We start from the raw sequence: 15967 nt of genomic DNA, 5'->3' as shown, positions 1-15967 counted from the left end.
TGAAGGGCCGTTATCTTCCCCCATCTCATGAATCTATTAAGATGAACGAGTTCTTCAGCCTCAAGCAGCTTAGCTTAACCTTGGAGGAATACTACTCAAAATTTGTCACACTTGGCAAATATGCTCCACCTATGTCGATCACTCAACAAGTGGCCCGATTTTGCCAAGGTCTGAATGAACCTTTGGATTCTCGCCTTGAAGCAATGAGGCCAACTACCTTGCAAGATGCTCTTACCCGAGCCAAACCTTTGGCTAAAGAAGTAAAGAGTGGTAAAGCAAAGAAGAGAGTCTATCCTGAGTCTAACCCAAGGGAGCGCCTTCAGAGGAATTACCAATCGAATTTCCGCCACAACACTATTGGTCAGTACCCCAATAATTTTATCCCCCGCAGTTATGCTAATTCCACTTAAGAATCCTATGGGGACCAAAGGTGCTTTTATTGCAATGAAGTTGGCCACTTCCGGAATGAATGCCCCAAACTTGCAAGACCCTCTCTCAATCCTAGTGTCACTGCTGCTCCTCAAGGCGGCCGGGTAGTTCAAGGTCGTGGGATTCCTAATAACTGCCAGGCTGGACGAGGTGGTGGTGGACGTGGTAGAGGTCGTGGAGTGACTGCCCGTGTCTGCTCTATGATTGGTGAACCGACTTTAGAGATGGAAGAAGAAGAGCAAGCCACCATTCATGCAACTATAGAACATCAAGGACCTAATCACCAGTTTTCTGTTATCCAAGCTCCGGCTACTTATCAAGGTAGATCTTTCCAGCTCTTGATTGATTGTGGTAGTACGCATTCATTTCTTTCTCCAAAATGCTTGCGTAAGTTACAGTTAGATCAAAAACCAGCCCAAGCAAACATAGTGTGCAACTGCTATTTGTGATGCATCAAAAATGGCCAGCTTCTCTCTTGTCCACATGTCATCCCATGCAGCTGACTTCAAACCTTCTATTTCCCATGCAGCACATGTCATCCCATGCAGCTGACTTCAAACCTTCTATTTCCCATGCAGCTGACTTCAAACCTTCTATTTCCCATTTCCTATAAGGTATAAAGCCTTCATACTTAATTTTTTCATCCTAAGGTAAAGGTCTTGTTCCCATGGCCATTTTCTTCCACATGGAATCACCTAGCCAGTCGTGTACACAACTCCATAACAATTTTGAATCAAGCCTGCACACCATTCATGTGCCTTCATCTCTCTGCAAAAACCTTTGAAGTCAAGTGAAGGAAAGGAAGTAGAGTAATGTCATCACTTCCCAGCTATCATACACAAGCACAATAAGAACTTATGTTATAGATATTTACAGAATGTCAAAATGCAAGTTGCATAACTCACATCCGAACAAGCCATATACTCACGCACCTAAAGCAGTCCTTTTGAGCTAGGTTGTGCATTTCCCCATCCATAAAATATATATACATGAGTTTATTTTATTTTATTTTTGAGCCTGTCATCAGTGGACATAGAGACCTTTACAACAAATGGAGAAGATGAGGTGGGCCATGAGGAGCATTGCCTTCTTCAAAGGGCTGGAGATCAAAGGGTGGGTTCCAAAGGCCCACTTCTAGCTGTGGTGATCAACCGCAAGGGCAGTCATGGCTCTCGTGCAAGAGAGATTACTTTGAAGGGAGAGTCCAAAGAATCTAGCATTTTGAAAGATGGTAGACCAACAGCCATGGTAGCAGCAGAAGACCAGCTGCACAGTAGGATCTTAGCATGGTTATGAAGCTACTAGCAGAGCAGTAGTGGCGTAGAGAATCAACTACAAACTTGGGCTCATATTCAAGGATCATGGGCAGATCCTTTTCCTTCCCTATTGGTGCTCCTACCAAATATAGTGCATATATCACTAGAAGAGGCAGAGCCATCCTCACCTCGGCCCGAAGAGAGCATCACTTTGACCTTTGAAGTAAGTGGTGAAGTTAGGAAAGCAAAAGAAGCAGGAGAAATGACAATGCCTATAACATCAAGGTTTCTTTTGGTTTATTCCAAGATCCCTACCCCAAGAGTTTTCTTCTGGAAGTCTGCTTCTAGAAATAAATCCTTGGAATTCACCTTGCAGAAGGCATGCTTCATCTTCTGCCTTCTAGATCCATTCTTCCACATCAAGGGGCCAGGATGTGCCTACCAAACTGGGTTAAGAAGACTGGGCACTAAGTTTTCCAATCCAAGGTGGCATTAGTAAAGCCTCTACTAGCTATGATCAAAACTCTCTTAGAATGCTTTGGAGTATCTATCATGATGCCCATCTCTAGGTAATTGCTATCAACAAAATGCTAAGGAGCATCTAACATTCTGGAAAATTGTAAATTTTTGGATTAAAGTCGTCAGATTGGGAATTTGGCCCACTGGGCGTGCCAAGTGTTCATTGTTGGGCCAGCCTATGTTGTGGGCCAGATCTACAGTAGTAGTCGGACAGCCACCTTGCCCACAGAGCTACATATCAGCATTGTCGATTTTTAGGTGCTAGCCGAATGTTAGCTAGCGTAATTTATTATCAGAATGGTGCTTCCTTAACACCAAGTCGGTGCACCTTAACACCAGGGGAATCACAGTACCAATGGGTACTCCAAGGAAGCAGTATAAAAGGATGGATCATGAGCTTTTCAAAGTTGGCCTACCGATTGTATCATATTTTCTCTTTGAAATAAAGCAAGACTATTCTTCTGTTTCTTCTTTTTGTATATTCGTTGTTCCTGATTATGTCTATGTATATTCAGTCCTGTTCATAGATATATGTCAAGTAAGGTTATCTATTAAGTCATCGCGTGTCTTTGCACTTCTTTCATTTGGCGATCACACCGTAGCTTATGGGCTGTGTCTATTTTGTGTTGGGTTTGTATCTACCTGGTGTATGCTCTGCGCATAACTAGAGAATCTTAGCAGGTTACTCAAGGAAATAAGCGGTCAATTCCCCTGCCAACAATGTGTGCTCAATCCAATTCGAGAGAGGAGAGAGAGAGAGAGAGAGAGAGAGAGAGAGAGAGAGAGAGAGAGAGAGGGGTGTGTGTGTTTGTGTGTGTGTGTGAGAGAGAGAGAGAGGAGTACTATTATGCTAGTTTTGAATCGAGTAAAAGAGACATAGGGTGTCACTTAAGTGTTTCTTATCATCGCGTAATCGACGGACTTTTATTTTTGTAATGAACCATCTTTATATGATGCCCATGCAGTAGGTGTCATTTATGCCATGTAGAAGTGTCATTTAAATGATGCAAATGCATTGCTTATGCGATGTATGTTCGTCGTTTTGAGTGTCGCACACACGATGCTCAGTAGTGACACATGTAGTGACAAAAATGAACATCGCTAAGGGGATTTGTGCTGTAGTGAATGTGTTGTTGATGAGTAGTGTTTTTACCAATGAAAAATGCTATTGTGTAGTAAAAACATGTTGCTGCATGTAGTTCGGAAAAGATGAGAAGCATTAAAAACCCAACATTCCTCCTTCCAAAATGCTATTAAAATGCTCCTAAACAACGTTGTGTGCCCCCGACATGTTGTAGTGCATCAAGGAAATTTTTAAAACCTAGGATACTATGAGAAATATGATTCAAAGTGATGGGGATCTTCCCATTAATATCAATTCTTAAACAAATCTCAAGGAAGCAATGAGAAGAAGATTTCATGGCAAATGAATGTATGAAGTCTATTGATAAATCTCAAAGGCTTAGACTATGCTAGACTGTGAGCTACTGGTGTGTTGTGCATGCTTAAAGATGGTATCTTTTTCAAAACAAGATCCCAAGGAGGATATGTGGAAGCAAGAGGATATGTGGGGGCTAAAGCTATGGAGAGGAGAGAGTTCACTACATATGTGGAGGAGGAGGAAGGTATGCTTACAGACTAACTTATGCATATCTTTGCTTCCATAGAAATTTAGGGAGGCACATACACATGCTACTCTATAAATAAGGTTGAAAAGATATTTTTTGGATCAAGAATGTGAAATTATAATTGATTTTGGTAGTATGCACAATTTTCTATCTCCTAGAATTGGGTGAAAGCCTTAAATCATGAGCTTAATTTCAAGACAAATTGACCCATTGAAAAGTTAGTGGAAGGAAAGCTCTCACTAGAGGGACAATTCAATCCATTAATTTCAATGTGGTTGATGTCCTCAACTTACTTCTAATTTATGAATTTGGAATAGTATGATGTCATATTGGGAATAAACTAGTTGATCAAGGCCAAAGCCAGATTAACTTGAGGCCAAGAAGGTTCCCTTCATAGTACTCAAGATAGAGAGGATGGTTTCCTGGGAAAAATGATTGACTTATTTTTGTTGAAAATATCAATAACAATGAAGTTAATATCTAAGGATTTTGGTAAGGTTGTTAGACATATTTGGTCTTACTAAAGAAGTAGAAAGAACCTCTATAAAACATTCTTTTATAGAAAGGTTGTTAGAAGAATATATAGATGTATTTATAGATGACCTTCCTAAAGCCTTAGACCATGCTATTGAATTGATTGATATTAGTAGAAAATCCACTTATGAACCACTCATGAAGGCATCTTATTGATTCAATGTATAAGAGTAGACTAAATTAAAGCATCACCTTGATGTCTCGCTAACTTATAAAATTAGAGAATGGATTCATTTAACTTATTCTCTCTTCTTGGGGAGGTCATGTTCTTTTTTAGAAAAACAAGGACATGACTTTTTGCCTATGTGTAAACTCTAGAGATTTGAGTATACAAACCACTAAAAACCACTAAAAACAAGATTTGAGTATACAAACCACTAAAAACAAGCATCCTCTACCACACATAGATGATCCGTTAGTTCATCCAAAGCCAAAATATTTCAAAGATTAACCTTAGGTCAAGGTATAATCAAGCCTACATGAGGATGACATCATTAAGATTAGCTTCCATACTTGGTGTGGACATTCTGAGCTATACTTTCTTACCTTTTGGTTGCACAAATACTCCCTCCAAATTCATGTGATCTTAAATGTGAATATAATAATATAGCAAATATCTTAAATGACTTGATAATTGTATTTTTGGTTGCACAAATGAGTTTTACTCTTACCTTTTGGTGGCACAAATGCTTCCTCCACAAAATTCATGTTAGCTTTAATGAATAATATTATCACAAGTATCTTAATGATTTCATACTTGTATTTTGGAAAATATATTTACATATTTTGGATAATATATTTACATATTCAAAGAATGAAAAAGAACATGAAGTTCATGCCTTGAAGGCATTGTAGGAACTTGTAGCTATTTGTAAAAATGTCTAAATTCTTCTCTGGCTAAGGACCATATTTTATATTTAAGATGTGCGATATCCAAACAAAAAATATACTTAGTATGTGTTATCTCCAAAGAAAAAATAAACATGGATTTGGATAAAGTGAAATCTATTTTCCAATGTCCAAAACCTAAACTTTCCACATGGATCTCAATTAAGTGAAAGGTATTCTCTAATGTCCAAAAGTTAAACATGTTAGAGATATGAAATGATTTCTCACTCTAGCTCACTATTTTTAAAGGTGGCTACTCCTTTAATATACTTGAGTAAGAAAGATTCTACATTTATGTGGAGCAAAAAATGCCATAAAAGAATTTGAATCCATCAAAGAAAGGAAATCTAAGAGTTGAATCCTAAAGACCCCCATAATAGGGTGACATTTCGTAGTAACCTTTGATGCTACTGGAGAGATCGCATAGGCCATTAGGAAAAATTTGGTCTCAAATTGGACCCTTTAAGGATTTTAACACATTCTCTATCTACAAAAATGGGTGCATGGTGAATTTTTCACAAATCAACTCAGAAGTGAGCAGAGTTTGGACATTTGGATTCTCCTCTTCAAGACCTTTCCAATGATATAGAGCATGACGGGCAATTCTTCATATTCAAGAAGTCCACAAATTCGGTAATATGCCACGTCACACCAAATTTGGGGACTTCTTGAATATGAAAAATTGCCCATCATGCTATACATCATTGGAAAGGTCTCGAAGAGTATGATCCAAATTTTCAAACTTTGCTCACTTCTGAGTTTATTTGCAAAAATTTCACCATGCACCAATGTGTAAAAATCATCAACGGGCCCAATTTGAGTCCAAATTTCCCCTAATTCTATTGTTTTTCAAGACTAGGGTGGTGGTGGCTTACTAGTAAGAGAAATTGCATGATCATGGAAGAATATACCCTACTCATTATTTAGAATGGCAGCAATGAAGACTTCTTTCTTGGAATCCTTATATGAGAGTGGGAGTGGGGCATCCTATCAATGTGGTGGTGGGAGATGTGGATAGCTCTCTATGGAGTATTAGAGCTTAGGGTTGGATTCATGGATCCAAGTTTTACTGGAGTGTTATCTACCTCGAATTATAAAATAAATAAAAGTATATGTCTTTGATATTGCAAGTTAGTTTAAGATTGTGTATAAGACTTTACAATGTGAATAATTTTATTTATCTTTAAGTTATTTAAGTGTTAAACATTTTCATTGCATTTGTTTTATTTGGTTGATTTAATATTTTTTCTTTATAAAGTCTTGCAAAATGTACCTTATAGCCTCACAAAATATAGCCAATGTCAAGTGTTCTAAGATGTGGCCTAAACTTTTTCCAACATGCTTATCATTTTTAAGTCTTAGCTTTGCCAAGATGTTACCAGAATAAGTTTTTCATGCAAGGCCAATTGGGAAGACATTTTATGTATGTATGAAAAAATACTCCCATGCATACATACATATACAAACATAGACACATACATATATGTATATGTATATGTGTATATAGGTGTGTGTGTGTCTACATGTGACACACAAACATATATATATTATATACATATACATAGATATATACATAAATATATTTATATATACATGTATATTTATGCATGTGTACATTATACACACACACACACACACACATAAATATACATGTATATATGTATACACACATGTTTGTGTGTGTGATCATATATCTACATGTATAAATACATACATAAATATATATGTACACACACACACACACATACCTGTATAATATATAGAGAGAGATAGAGATTTCCTATAAGGCTTAGTGGTTCCTTATTTGCATGGGTATATGTTATGTGATTTCTTACTTAATGAAATATGTGTAACCTTGAGATAAGAGTTGTTTACATTAGTTTGGTATCATGTAATTATAATTTATCAATAATTCAAAAAATTTAGGATACTTTGAAATTATTTATCAAATTTTATTGAATCCATTTAAAAGTGCATGTGCATTCTCATTATGCTTGTTGGGAAATGAATCATCACTTGTCAATGTTTATTGATCTACATGAGTTCAGAATTTCTATTTGTCTTGACATCAAAAGGTAGGACACTTGTTGCATGTAGATTTATGCATCATCAATCGTGTACTAATTGTTTACCAAGAGACCTTCATGTGAGCAAATTATGTAGTACTTGTAGATTTTTTCATGTATGAAATCAATGAGTGATAGATGTTATATTTAGCTTAATGTAATGATAATATTCAAACTACACGACTTTTGATTGAACATCTAGCTACACATGAATAAGTAGTGTGATGCTTGACCACAAAGGACACCTCCATTTTTTTCGTGAAATAGTTTGGTCTACATCTAGCACATTATACGAGACATGGTGTGTGGAAATGTCAAACATGGGACTTGAGTGGGGAAGCATGATCATGAGATGAGGACACGCGTTGGAGAGGGGGAGGATGAAGAAAAAGAGAACATGGTGTGAAAGTGAAAGAAAAGAGAATGGAAAGAAGAAATTCTAGGTCAAATACTTTTTTTCTCCACTTGTTTCTTCTTTCTTTATGACTTAGACTTTAGAAGGGGGTCCATGATACAAACATTGTGATAGTTCTACATAATGAAGTCAAAATTGCCTCACAAGAGTGAGTGAAAAGGGCTTGTGGGTGAAAGTAAACTCGAATCACTCGAGATCATGCAAGGGGACTTGAGCCACCTCCTCCTCATGCCATCTTCAAAACATGTGCAAGGTTCATGCGTCTAAGAGAGCTTTGTAGTGTGCTTGAGCACGAGAACACTTTTGAGTGGTGCATAACTCAATCCTTGCTATGTCGGGGATATTCTTTGATGTAGCATTATGAAAGTCTTGGATTTTGAGCTCTAAGAGGGTTTGGGACGACATGGCGGGCATATTAGCTGGCCTTGTTAGCCACATCTTTGGCACTAGAGTGTTTTTGGACATGAGGCCATGAGTGTAGGAAGGGGCACTTCAACGTTAAAGAGAGAGCAAAAAGGGGCACACTTGGGGATTCTAACTTCTTCGAGATAAAAAGCTTCTCATCCTAACCAATCATGGAAAGGACAACGGTCTAGGTTAAGTTATCTAAATGGCTCAAACACCTATTATAAGATAATAATTTCATGAGTGGAATGTGGGAATATATACCCTTTCAAAATCGAATGCATGCATATTTTGTCATGATCTTTGGAGGTTTCAAGGGAGGACGGTTCTTTTCTAGCATTGAAGCTAACGCCTAAGGGGGGGACAAGGCCTTTGGGATACTCCGAGGTATTTTAGAGGTGCACGCAAAGCGCAAGGGCGAATGGAACATTATGTGAAGGATATTAAAATAAAAGGTTAGGAAATGAAGAATCTAATGGCTCGGATGAGACCTCCATGATGATATGATCCTACCTGATGATGACGATGATAGGGGGAGGCTGTGGGCCGTGGCATGCCAAAGTCAACTCCGTGGGCGGTTATTTGACTTTAGATATCCACAAGTTCAGCCGCCATAGCTGCCCAAAAGCAAAGCTTAGAAGCCTAAGCGCGCCATTATTTAGAATCATGGCATCTTCTTAGGTTAATTTCATGTTTTAATGTGCCTCCTAAAGAGATTAATATAATATGGTCCGGATCTCCACTACATATATAATTTGTGGGCAGGGGCGAAAACAACAGAACTCATAGTAGCCAGTTGCGTAGCTTGTGAGTGCCTAAGCTTGCAGTTGTGTAGCCGCTTGTCTGCGTTAGCTATACTTTGTTACCTAATTATACTAGATTAGAATCACGAATTGTTGATCAGTGCTTTCTGTCTATCCTACATTGTGCTTATAGTAGTGTACCAGTAAGCACTTCCTCCTGCTATCAATTTAAGCACGATATTAGCCTAATCCAGCTCAATAAGCAGCAGTCTGCTAGTATACCTTAGAAGTCGAAGTCATGGAGGCTTGGGTGTACAATCCCACAGATGATGACCGCAGGCTCCCTCACCAATACCGGCCTAATCGCCCAATATCAGAGGAACATTTAAAAGGTGACCTTTTTTGTAGTTTACAGTCTTGATTATACTACTATTAACGCAGAGCTTAACAACATCAATTATAAGACCAGCTATTTAGCTTGATTAAACAGTGCTGACGGCCTAAGTTATGTTTTTTTTTTGGTTGAATTTTCGTAGAGCTCGGAGTCTTAAATTGGAGAATCGATGTTGACAATTGGGAGAAAGACCCGACGCTTGAGAGAGTAAAAGGCGAGCACGGCTACGTTTATTGGGTAACCATCTTATTTCACTGATCTGGATTATCTTACTTCATAATTACTGGATTAGCGAAGTAATTAGTGTCGTTTGGTAGTGTCAATGATATCGAGAAACTATAAAAACGCAATTATTTCATGTAGATTACAATTTTCATCTGTCATCATCTTTACTGACAATAATTTTGGGTTTGCAATGACTATTACCATCATGATGCAGGACACGATAACTGTAGCACCTGGCGTTATGGAGAATTTTGAGGAGAAGACTGAACACTTCTTTGAAGAACATCTGCATCCCTATGAAGAGAGCCGACTTATCCTTGAAGGCAGTGGTAATTAGATTAATCTATTTATTTAATCAGCATAAAAATCTTCAGTGCATAATAATGTCCAGCTAGTAGTAGATGCATCATTAGCATAACATTGTATTATAAACTTTTGCAGCATGTTACGATTCGTTTAGGTATACTGATGCATGGAGACCTCTAATTGTGCTTCAACTGTAATTGAGCCATAAAAGTGGCTTCCACACAAATTATATATATTATCTATCTTACTGTAAAACTAAGATAAGCAAATACTAACGATTTAGGGCCTAAATTATATATATTATTTATCTTACTGTAAAACTAAGATAAGCAAATACTTACATAGGTTATTGGGACATAAGAGATTACAACAACAACTGGATAAGGTTTACTGTAAACAAGGGAGATATGATTACCCTGCCACCAGGAATGTACCATCGGTTCACTCTAGACACCAAAGACTACGTTAAGGTAAATGCTCTACTTACTTCAAATCTTCTCTCATTGGTACTAGAATCAACTAATCATTTATCTGCGCAATCATCTTCACTAATGATTAGGTTTCATTAATTTTAATTTACCAATCCTAATGCAGGCAGTGCTTCTATACAAAGAAGCTCCTAGGAGGATCGACCTTCTTAAACCGGACGGAGATGACATAGAGGCGAGGTAAATTTAAGATCATTTATGTGAAGATCTTATGTGTTAAGAACATTCAAATCAATTTTGAGATGGATTAATTATGAGCTTGCATTTTATCTAACTTGTTATTATTTGCCTCCTTGCACTTTTCACAAGGATTTTTAGTCTTACCTACCTGTAAATCACTACTTGTTTTATCTCATTGAAGATCTTATGTCTTAAGAACATTCAAATCAATGAGCTTGCATTTTATCTAACTTGTTTGAACTTTTCACAAGGATTTTTAGTCTTACCTACCTGTAAATCACTACCTGTTTTATCTCATAGTTAGAATAATATGGTCCCATTCACAAAGATTTTCCACAAAAGTGGTAGCATTGCATTATCATAATTCAGCTTTAGTATATACATAATCATTTTTTAGTTTTGCATCATCATAATTAATATGTTGCAATGTCTCCCCAACTATATATTTGTGTTTTGCTTTTCTTTCACTTCTTTATAATGGTTTTCTTGGTTGAATTTACAGGAAAGAATATGTGAGCAATGTGTTAAGCAATCCTAGTGCAATGTTTAGGACAAACTTGACATCAACAACAGGATAAGCAAGCTACAAGCATTATTTTTTTCATGCATGCTTACGTGGCATTTAAACGTTTTTGTAAATCGTTACAATTTAGCCATGTAAGAGCTGCATGAGTTCAGCTTGTAAAAACCATTTATTGATAAGACAATTTTTTATTAGAAGCTAGCTTCTAATAAAACAATTTTTTATTAGAAGCTAGCTTCTGATTTTTTTTTTGGGGGGGGGGGGAGTAGGGGAGCACCAGGGGAATAGTAAGCTTGATCTAGTCTTTTCTAGAGACATAGAATATTATTATTCTTTTTTTGGAAGCTCACTATCTTGGATTCATGAGAATTCATCAATCCTCATTTCTATGTTATGGATATACTGCTCTTTATAATCATCTCATCTCCCGATCCTCTCTTTCTCAACAAAAAATGAAAATTCATGATTGATAATTAAATAACCTGTAGCTTCTAAAGCCATTTTGGAACATACAAATTTTCTCTCATAAGGTAATTTCTAGCATTTTTATACAATTCTAAATCCCGTGATGTGAAGAGAATGTGGGGCAGAGAGAGATCTCGAGTTCTTTGTAAGAAAACACACACACATACAGAAGAGAGAGCAAGACATAAGAGAGATGGATGGCTGAGTTTTCTTCTATCTTCATTTCTTCTCTGCAACCATAAAATACAGAGATAAACGTACATACTATAAGGGAAAGTACTCTCCTACTATAACATACAATGGTCGGTCCATAGTGTGAGCCGCACCATATGAGTAGCATTGTAACTATGCCATACTTTAGTAATCCATATGAGTACCATATGAGTAGCATTGTAACTATGCCATACTTTAGTAATCCAAATATGGCTGTCACACAGCCTGTCATCCAATGGCAGCATATCAACAATAATCTCACCAACCATGCCAATGGTATATAAGTGCACCTAGGTAGCTTGTCAATTTCCATAGCACAGTTGAGCTCAATATCTCAACACTCTTCCTCGAACTCAACTCCACAATGCACTCTAAGCAAGCTCCTAAACCTATGGAGCTTCTCTGTGCCCAATGCCTCCGTGAAGATGTCAGCCACCTATTCCTATGTGCTGACATATAGCAAACTCACATCACTTGTTGCTAGAACCTCCTTCCTCACACAAAGTGATAAAACACCTTACTATGCTTTGTTCTAGCATGGTAATATGGGGTTATTGGCTAACTGTATGCTACTCATATCCAAGTAGCTTTGAAACCAAGCTACCTCAAAAGTTACCATAGCAGCACCCCTGTACTCTACCTCTATACGTGACAAGGCAAGTGTCGAGTAGAATATTTCTTCGTACTCCAACTCATAGTAGTACTCCTAAAAGAAAAACATAAAGCCATTGGTAGATTGTGTATCTATGACACGACACCACCAGCCCGCATCTGTGTACCCATGTAGCTATATCTCTGTGCGAGCCTCATATAATATTCCATGATGAAGTGTGGACTTCATGTACTTGAGAATGGGGCCTACATAAGCTGACTTATAAGTCCAATAACATAGCTCAAGCCTGGCCTAGAAATGGTCATGTAGGTTAAGCACTTTGTGCCTATACATAGTGCGATCCTCCAAAAGCTCAGTTGTATCTGCAGAAAGCTTTGTGTTCTTCTCTAATGGCACTAAAATAGGCTTACAACTTGTCATACCATACTTGGACAACATATCTAAGCCATACTACATCTATAACAACGAAATGCCATGAGGTGATCTCACCATCTCTGTACATAAGAAATGCCATGTTGAGGAAACCCTACCCTAACGTGTCGTGCAAAGTTGCCTATCCATGGAGCTCTAGCTAGGCTCAAGAGCTCCACCATAGCCACTCGCCCCACTGCCATCCTCCCGCACTCATTATCACCTTGAGGTGGTTGCTCTAATCCAACGGGTGATGCAACCTCTTTGCAAAGATTGTGTGAGATCTCCGTGGGAGACAATCGCATTCATAGCCTAATCACTCAAACAAGAGGGAGAGAGAGGAAGAAAGAGGGAAGCATAAGAGAACAAGTGATTAGCACTAATCACTCTCAAACCCAAACCCTAAGCACTAATCACTCCCAAACCCTAACCCTAGGCATACCATAGATGCTAGATTAGAATTTCAAGAGAGAGGGAGAGAGAGAAGCATAAGAGAACAAGTCATTAGCACTAATCACTCTCAAACCCAAACCCTAAGCACTAATCACTCCCAAACCCTAACCCTAGGCATACCATAGATGCTAGATTAGAATTTCAAGAGAGAGAACACTCCACTTCTATTGCACAAATGGGAGAATGAGTTACAAACAAGAGAAATTGGCTTTTATAGTTCCAAGCCTTTTCCCACTCGACCGCTCGTGAATAAGTGACCCAGGGCATCGAAAACATAGTTACAAGGCTTTTCCCACTCGACCGCTCGTGAATAAGTGACCTAGGGCATCGAAAACATAGTTACAAGGCTTTTCTATGGTTTGGCCAATTGACCAAGATCCTCTTGTGTGTGTCCTTCAAAACTCAATACTTGGGAGTGTCTTTAGGGCCTTTCCCTCATCAAAAAATGAGATTTACAATATATAGTGCTGGCACCCATTACATAAGTGTGTGGACATAGTTGTATAGGAATGTGTAACCAATATGAGGTTAACATACTCCCCTTCCTAAAGGCAGTCGAATCCTCGTGATCGGTAAGAGGTTGTTGAGGCACATGGGGAAGTGTCACACCCAGTTGATTCTCTTGTCTCTCCGGAAATGAGAGGGGGTGGGGGAGTTAGTAAGATGGAAAGAAGTTAGTGGAGTACTAACGATTAACTATCTAGCTAGTCCGATGGGCTCTTATGAGTTTGCTTTTTTGTATGTGCCCAGTAGTATTCTTTATGTTGTTTTTTTTGGGGTTTTTCTTTTTTGTTGCCTTTGTGCGGAGGCATCCTCATTAGAGAAGTCAGAGTACTTGAATGAGTAGACTAACAAGGAATACTTAATGACTAGTATCCAAGTGGTAGTAGGTGGTATGATGAAGGAGGGGTTAGTAAAACAATAGTGTTAGTAAGCAAGTAGCAAGGGGGTAATTCCAGAGCGACAAGGAGGCAACACACATTGAACTTCTTGTGCTCCGAGATGGTGTAGGCAATGGTGACGTACATGAAACACTAGCATCTTTGTCAAGACAAGGTAATGGGTATCTTGGCTCCCATGGAGATAATAGTTTGTGGTGTTCTCTCTTTTTCTTCTTGTGAGTTGTCTTCTTTCGCATTGGATCTCCTATATTGATAGGAGTCGTAGGTGATGGCAAGGATCCATAGGTGTTGAGCCAAAGAAGAATCTATGGTTATGATGCATTAGGCATGAAGCACAATTATTTGAGTGAAGCGAGGGTAATCAAGAAGATCCAGGCGATGGGTCATATCATTGAACAAGCTTGCCCCCACCATGGTCCCCCATCCAGACATATACCTCAATGGTGTTAGTAGGCAAGTGGCAAGGGGGGGATTCTAGAGGGACAAGGAGACAACGCATTGAAGTGCTTTCATGCCGAGATGTGTATGCAATGGTGAGGTACATGAAGCGCTAGCATCTTTGTCAAGACACCGTAATGGGAATCTTGGTTCTCGTGGAGGTATCCGTTTTTGCGGTGGTCTCTCTTTTTCTTTTTTTGGGTTGTCTTCTTTCGCATTAGATCTCTTGTGTTGATAGGAGTGTAGGTGATGGTGGCGAGAATCCATAGGTGTTGAGCTGAAGAAGAAGCTATGGCTAGGATGGATTAGGCATAAAGCACAGTTATTCAGGTGAAAGAGGGGTGATTAAGAAGATCCGGACGATGGGTCATACCATTGACTAGGCATGCGCCCACCATGGCCCTCCTATCCAGAGATATACCTGGATGGCTGTCGATGATGAAGCTTTGTGCGGTGTGTGTGCATAGGATACAGCCCAACGAGAATTGCAGGTGTTGTGAATGGGCAAGGGCAGATGGTGTGCCCGTGGTCCTAATCGCCTAGATCCTAATCATGTAGATACTCTTCTTCTTCTTCTTCTCTTAAAAAAAAAAACTTTACATGTGTTTGTTGATCAGTGCCCCTAAAGAGGGTTTTGTATTGAGTGGCCCATGTGGCTAGATTTGTGACCTTACCTTTAAGTTTATCTTTAAGTGGTTGGATAAGCTTAGCTATTTGTAGCACTGCCCCTTAGTCTCGTGACAAAGTTGAGGGGTGAGGTGGAACCTCATGGTCAAGGCTCCATTGGGTAAAAGGGGTGGGAAAATTGAGTTTTTGAGTGACCGTGGGTTGGGTGTGGGCAAGTGCGTAGGATTTAGTTGAGGAAGAGGAATCTTGCTTGCCCGTTGGTCACCAAACCATCATCATGGATTGGATAGGTACTGTCTTGGTTTGGGCGACTAGCGGAGGCTTAAGCCATGGCCAAATGATGGATTTCGCATCATGGAAGCCTTGGGCATCTAAGAGGCACGTGTGGGCATGTATCACTACCAAGTGATGAAGATCCACGTTGTGTCGAGGGCTTTCGGGTTTTCTGTCGACGAGGCTTTGAGTTCAAGTTAGGTTGTTGATGCAGAGGATAGGCTTTTTCTTGTGGCTTTCGGAGCCACAGGTATGTGTTGCCTTCATGGAAGCCTTGAGATTTAAGCATGTTGCTAGGCACCCAACATTATTGGCTTTGTTGTGATTGGGGTTGCCTAACCAGTGGCCACTGTGGGGCCTTTTATCATGGCTTCTGGGGGAGTTGTTGTGGTGGATGAGCAAAGGCAGTGTTTTTGGGTAGCTAAAGGTGAGCTAAAGGTGAGTATTTTTGGGTAGCTAAAGGTGAGTGTTGCCTTCATAGTAGCCTTCTGCTTGCAACAGGTGGTCGGGGACTAGCCAACGTTAAACCTTTGCCTTAGGGTTGGTTTTTGTTGGCTTAGGTGGCTTCCTGTG

General features: G+C 39.1%; 1 protein-coding gene across 1 annotated transcript; it reads left to right on the top strand.

Moving 5' to 3' along the window:
• Window positions 1-8928: 8928 nt before the first annotated feature.
• On the top strand, window positions 8929-11173 carry LOC147630911 (uncharacterized). The gene is made up of 6 exons (XM_086808978.1): window positions 8929-9275; window positions 9420-9514; window positions 9717-9831; window positions 10154-10278; window positions 10403-10476; window positions 10979-11173. The coding sequence occupies exons 1-6, from the start codon at window positions 9182-9184 to the stop codon at window positions 11052-11054; spliced, it is 579 nt and encodes a 192-aa protein (XP_086665104.1). The 5' UTR covers window positions 8929-9181; the 3' UTR covers window positions 11055-11173.
• The last annotated feature ends 4794 nt before the right edge of the window (window positions 11174-15967 follow it).

The sequence above is a fragment of the Cibotium barometz genome, chromosome 15 (assembly GCF_041138505.1).
Source record: "Cibotium barometz isolate CiBa-2024 chromosome 15, ASM4113850v1, whole genome shotgun sequence".
Classification (NCBI taxonomy): domain Eukaryota; kingdom Viridiplantae; phylum Streptophyta; class Polypodiopsida; order Cyatheales; family Cibotiaceae; genus Cibotium; species Cibotium barometz.
This window is presented reverse-complemented; position numbering and strand designations above follow the sequence as displayed.

What these genes read in the sequence shown, in the direction of transcription:
- LOC147630911 (XM_086808978.1), top strand. Translation starts at nt 9,182, where the DNA reads ATGGAGGCTTGGGTGTACAATCCCACAGATGATGACCGCAGGCTCCCT. An exon ending in AGCACGGCTACGTTTATTGG is followed by an intron (nt 9,515 to 9,716) that starts GTAACCATCTTA and finishes ATCATGATGCAG; the next exon opens with GACACGATAACTGTAGCACC. An exon ending in GGAGATGACATAGAGGCGAG is followed by an intron (nt 10,477 to 10,978) that starts GTAAATTTAAGA and finishes TTGAATTTACAG; the next exon opens with GAAAGAATATGTGAGCAATG.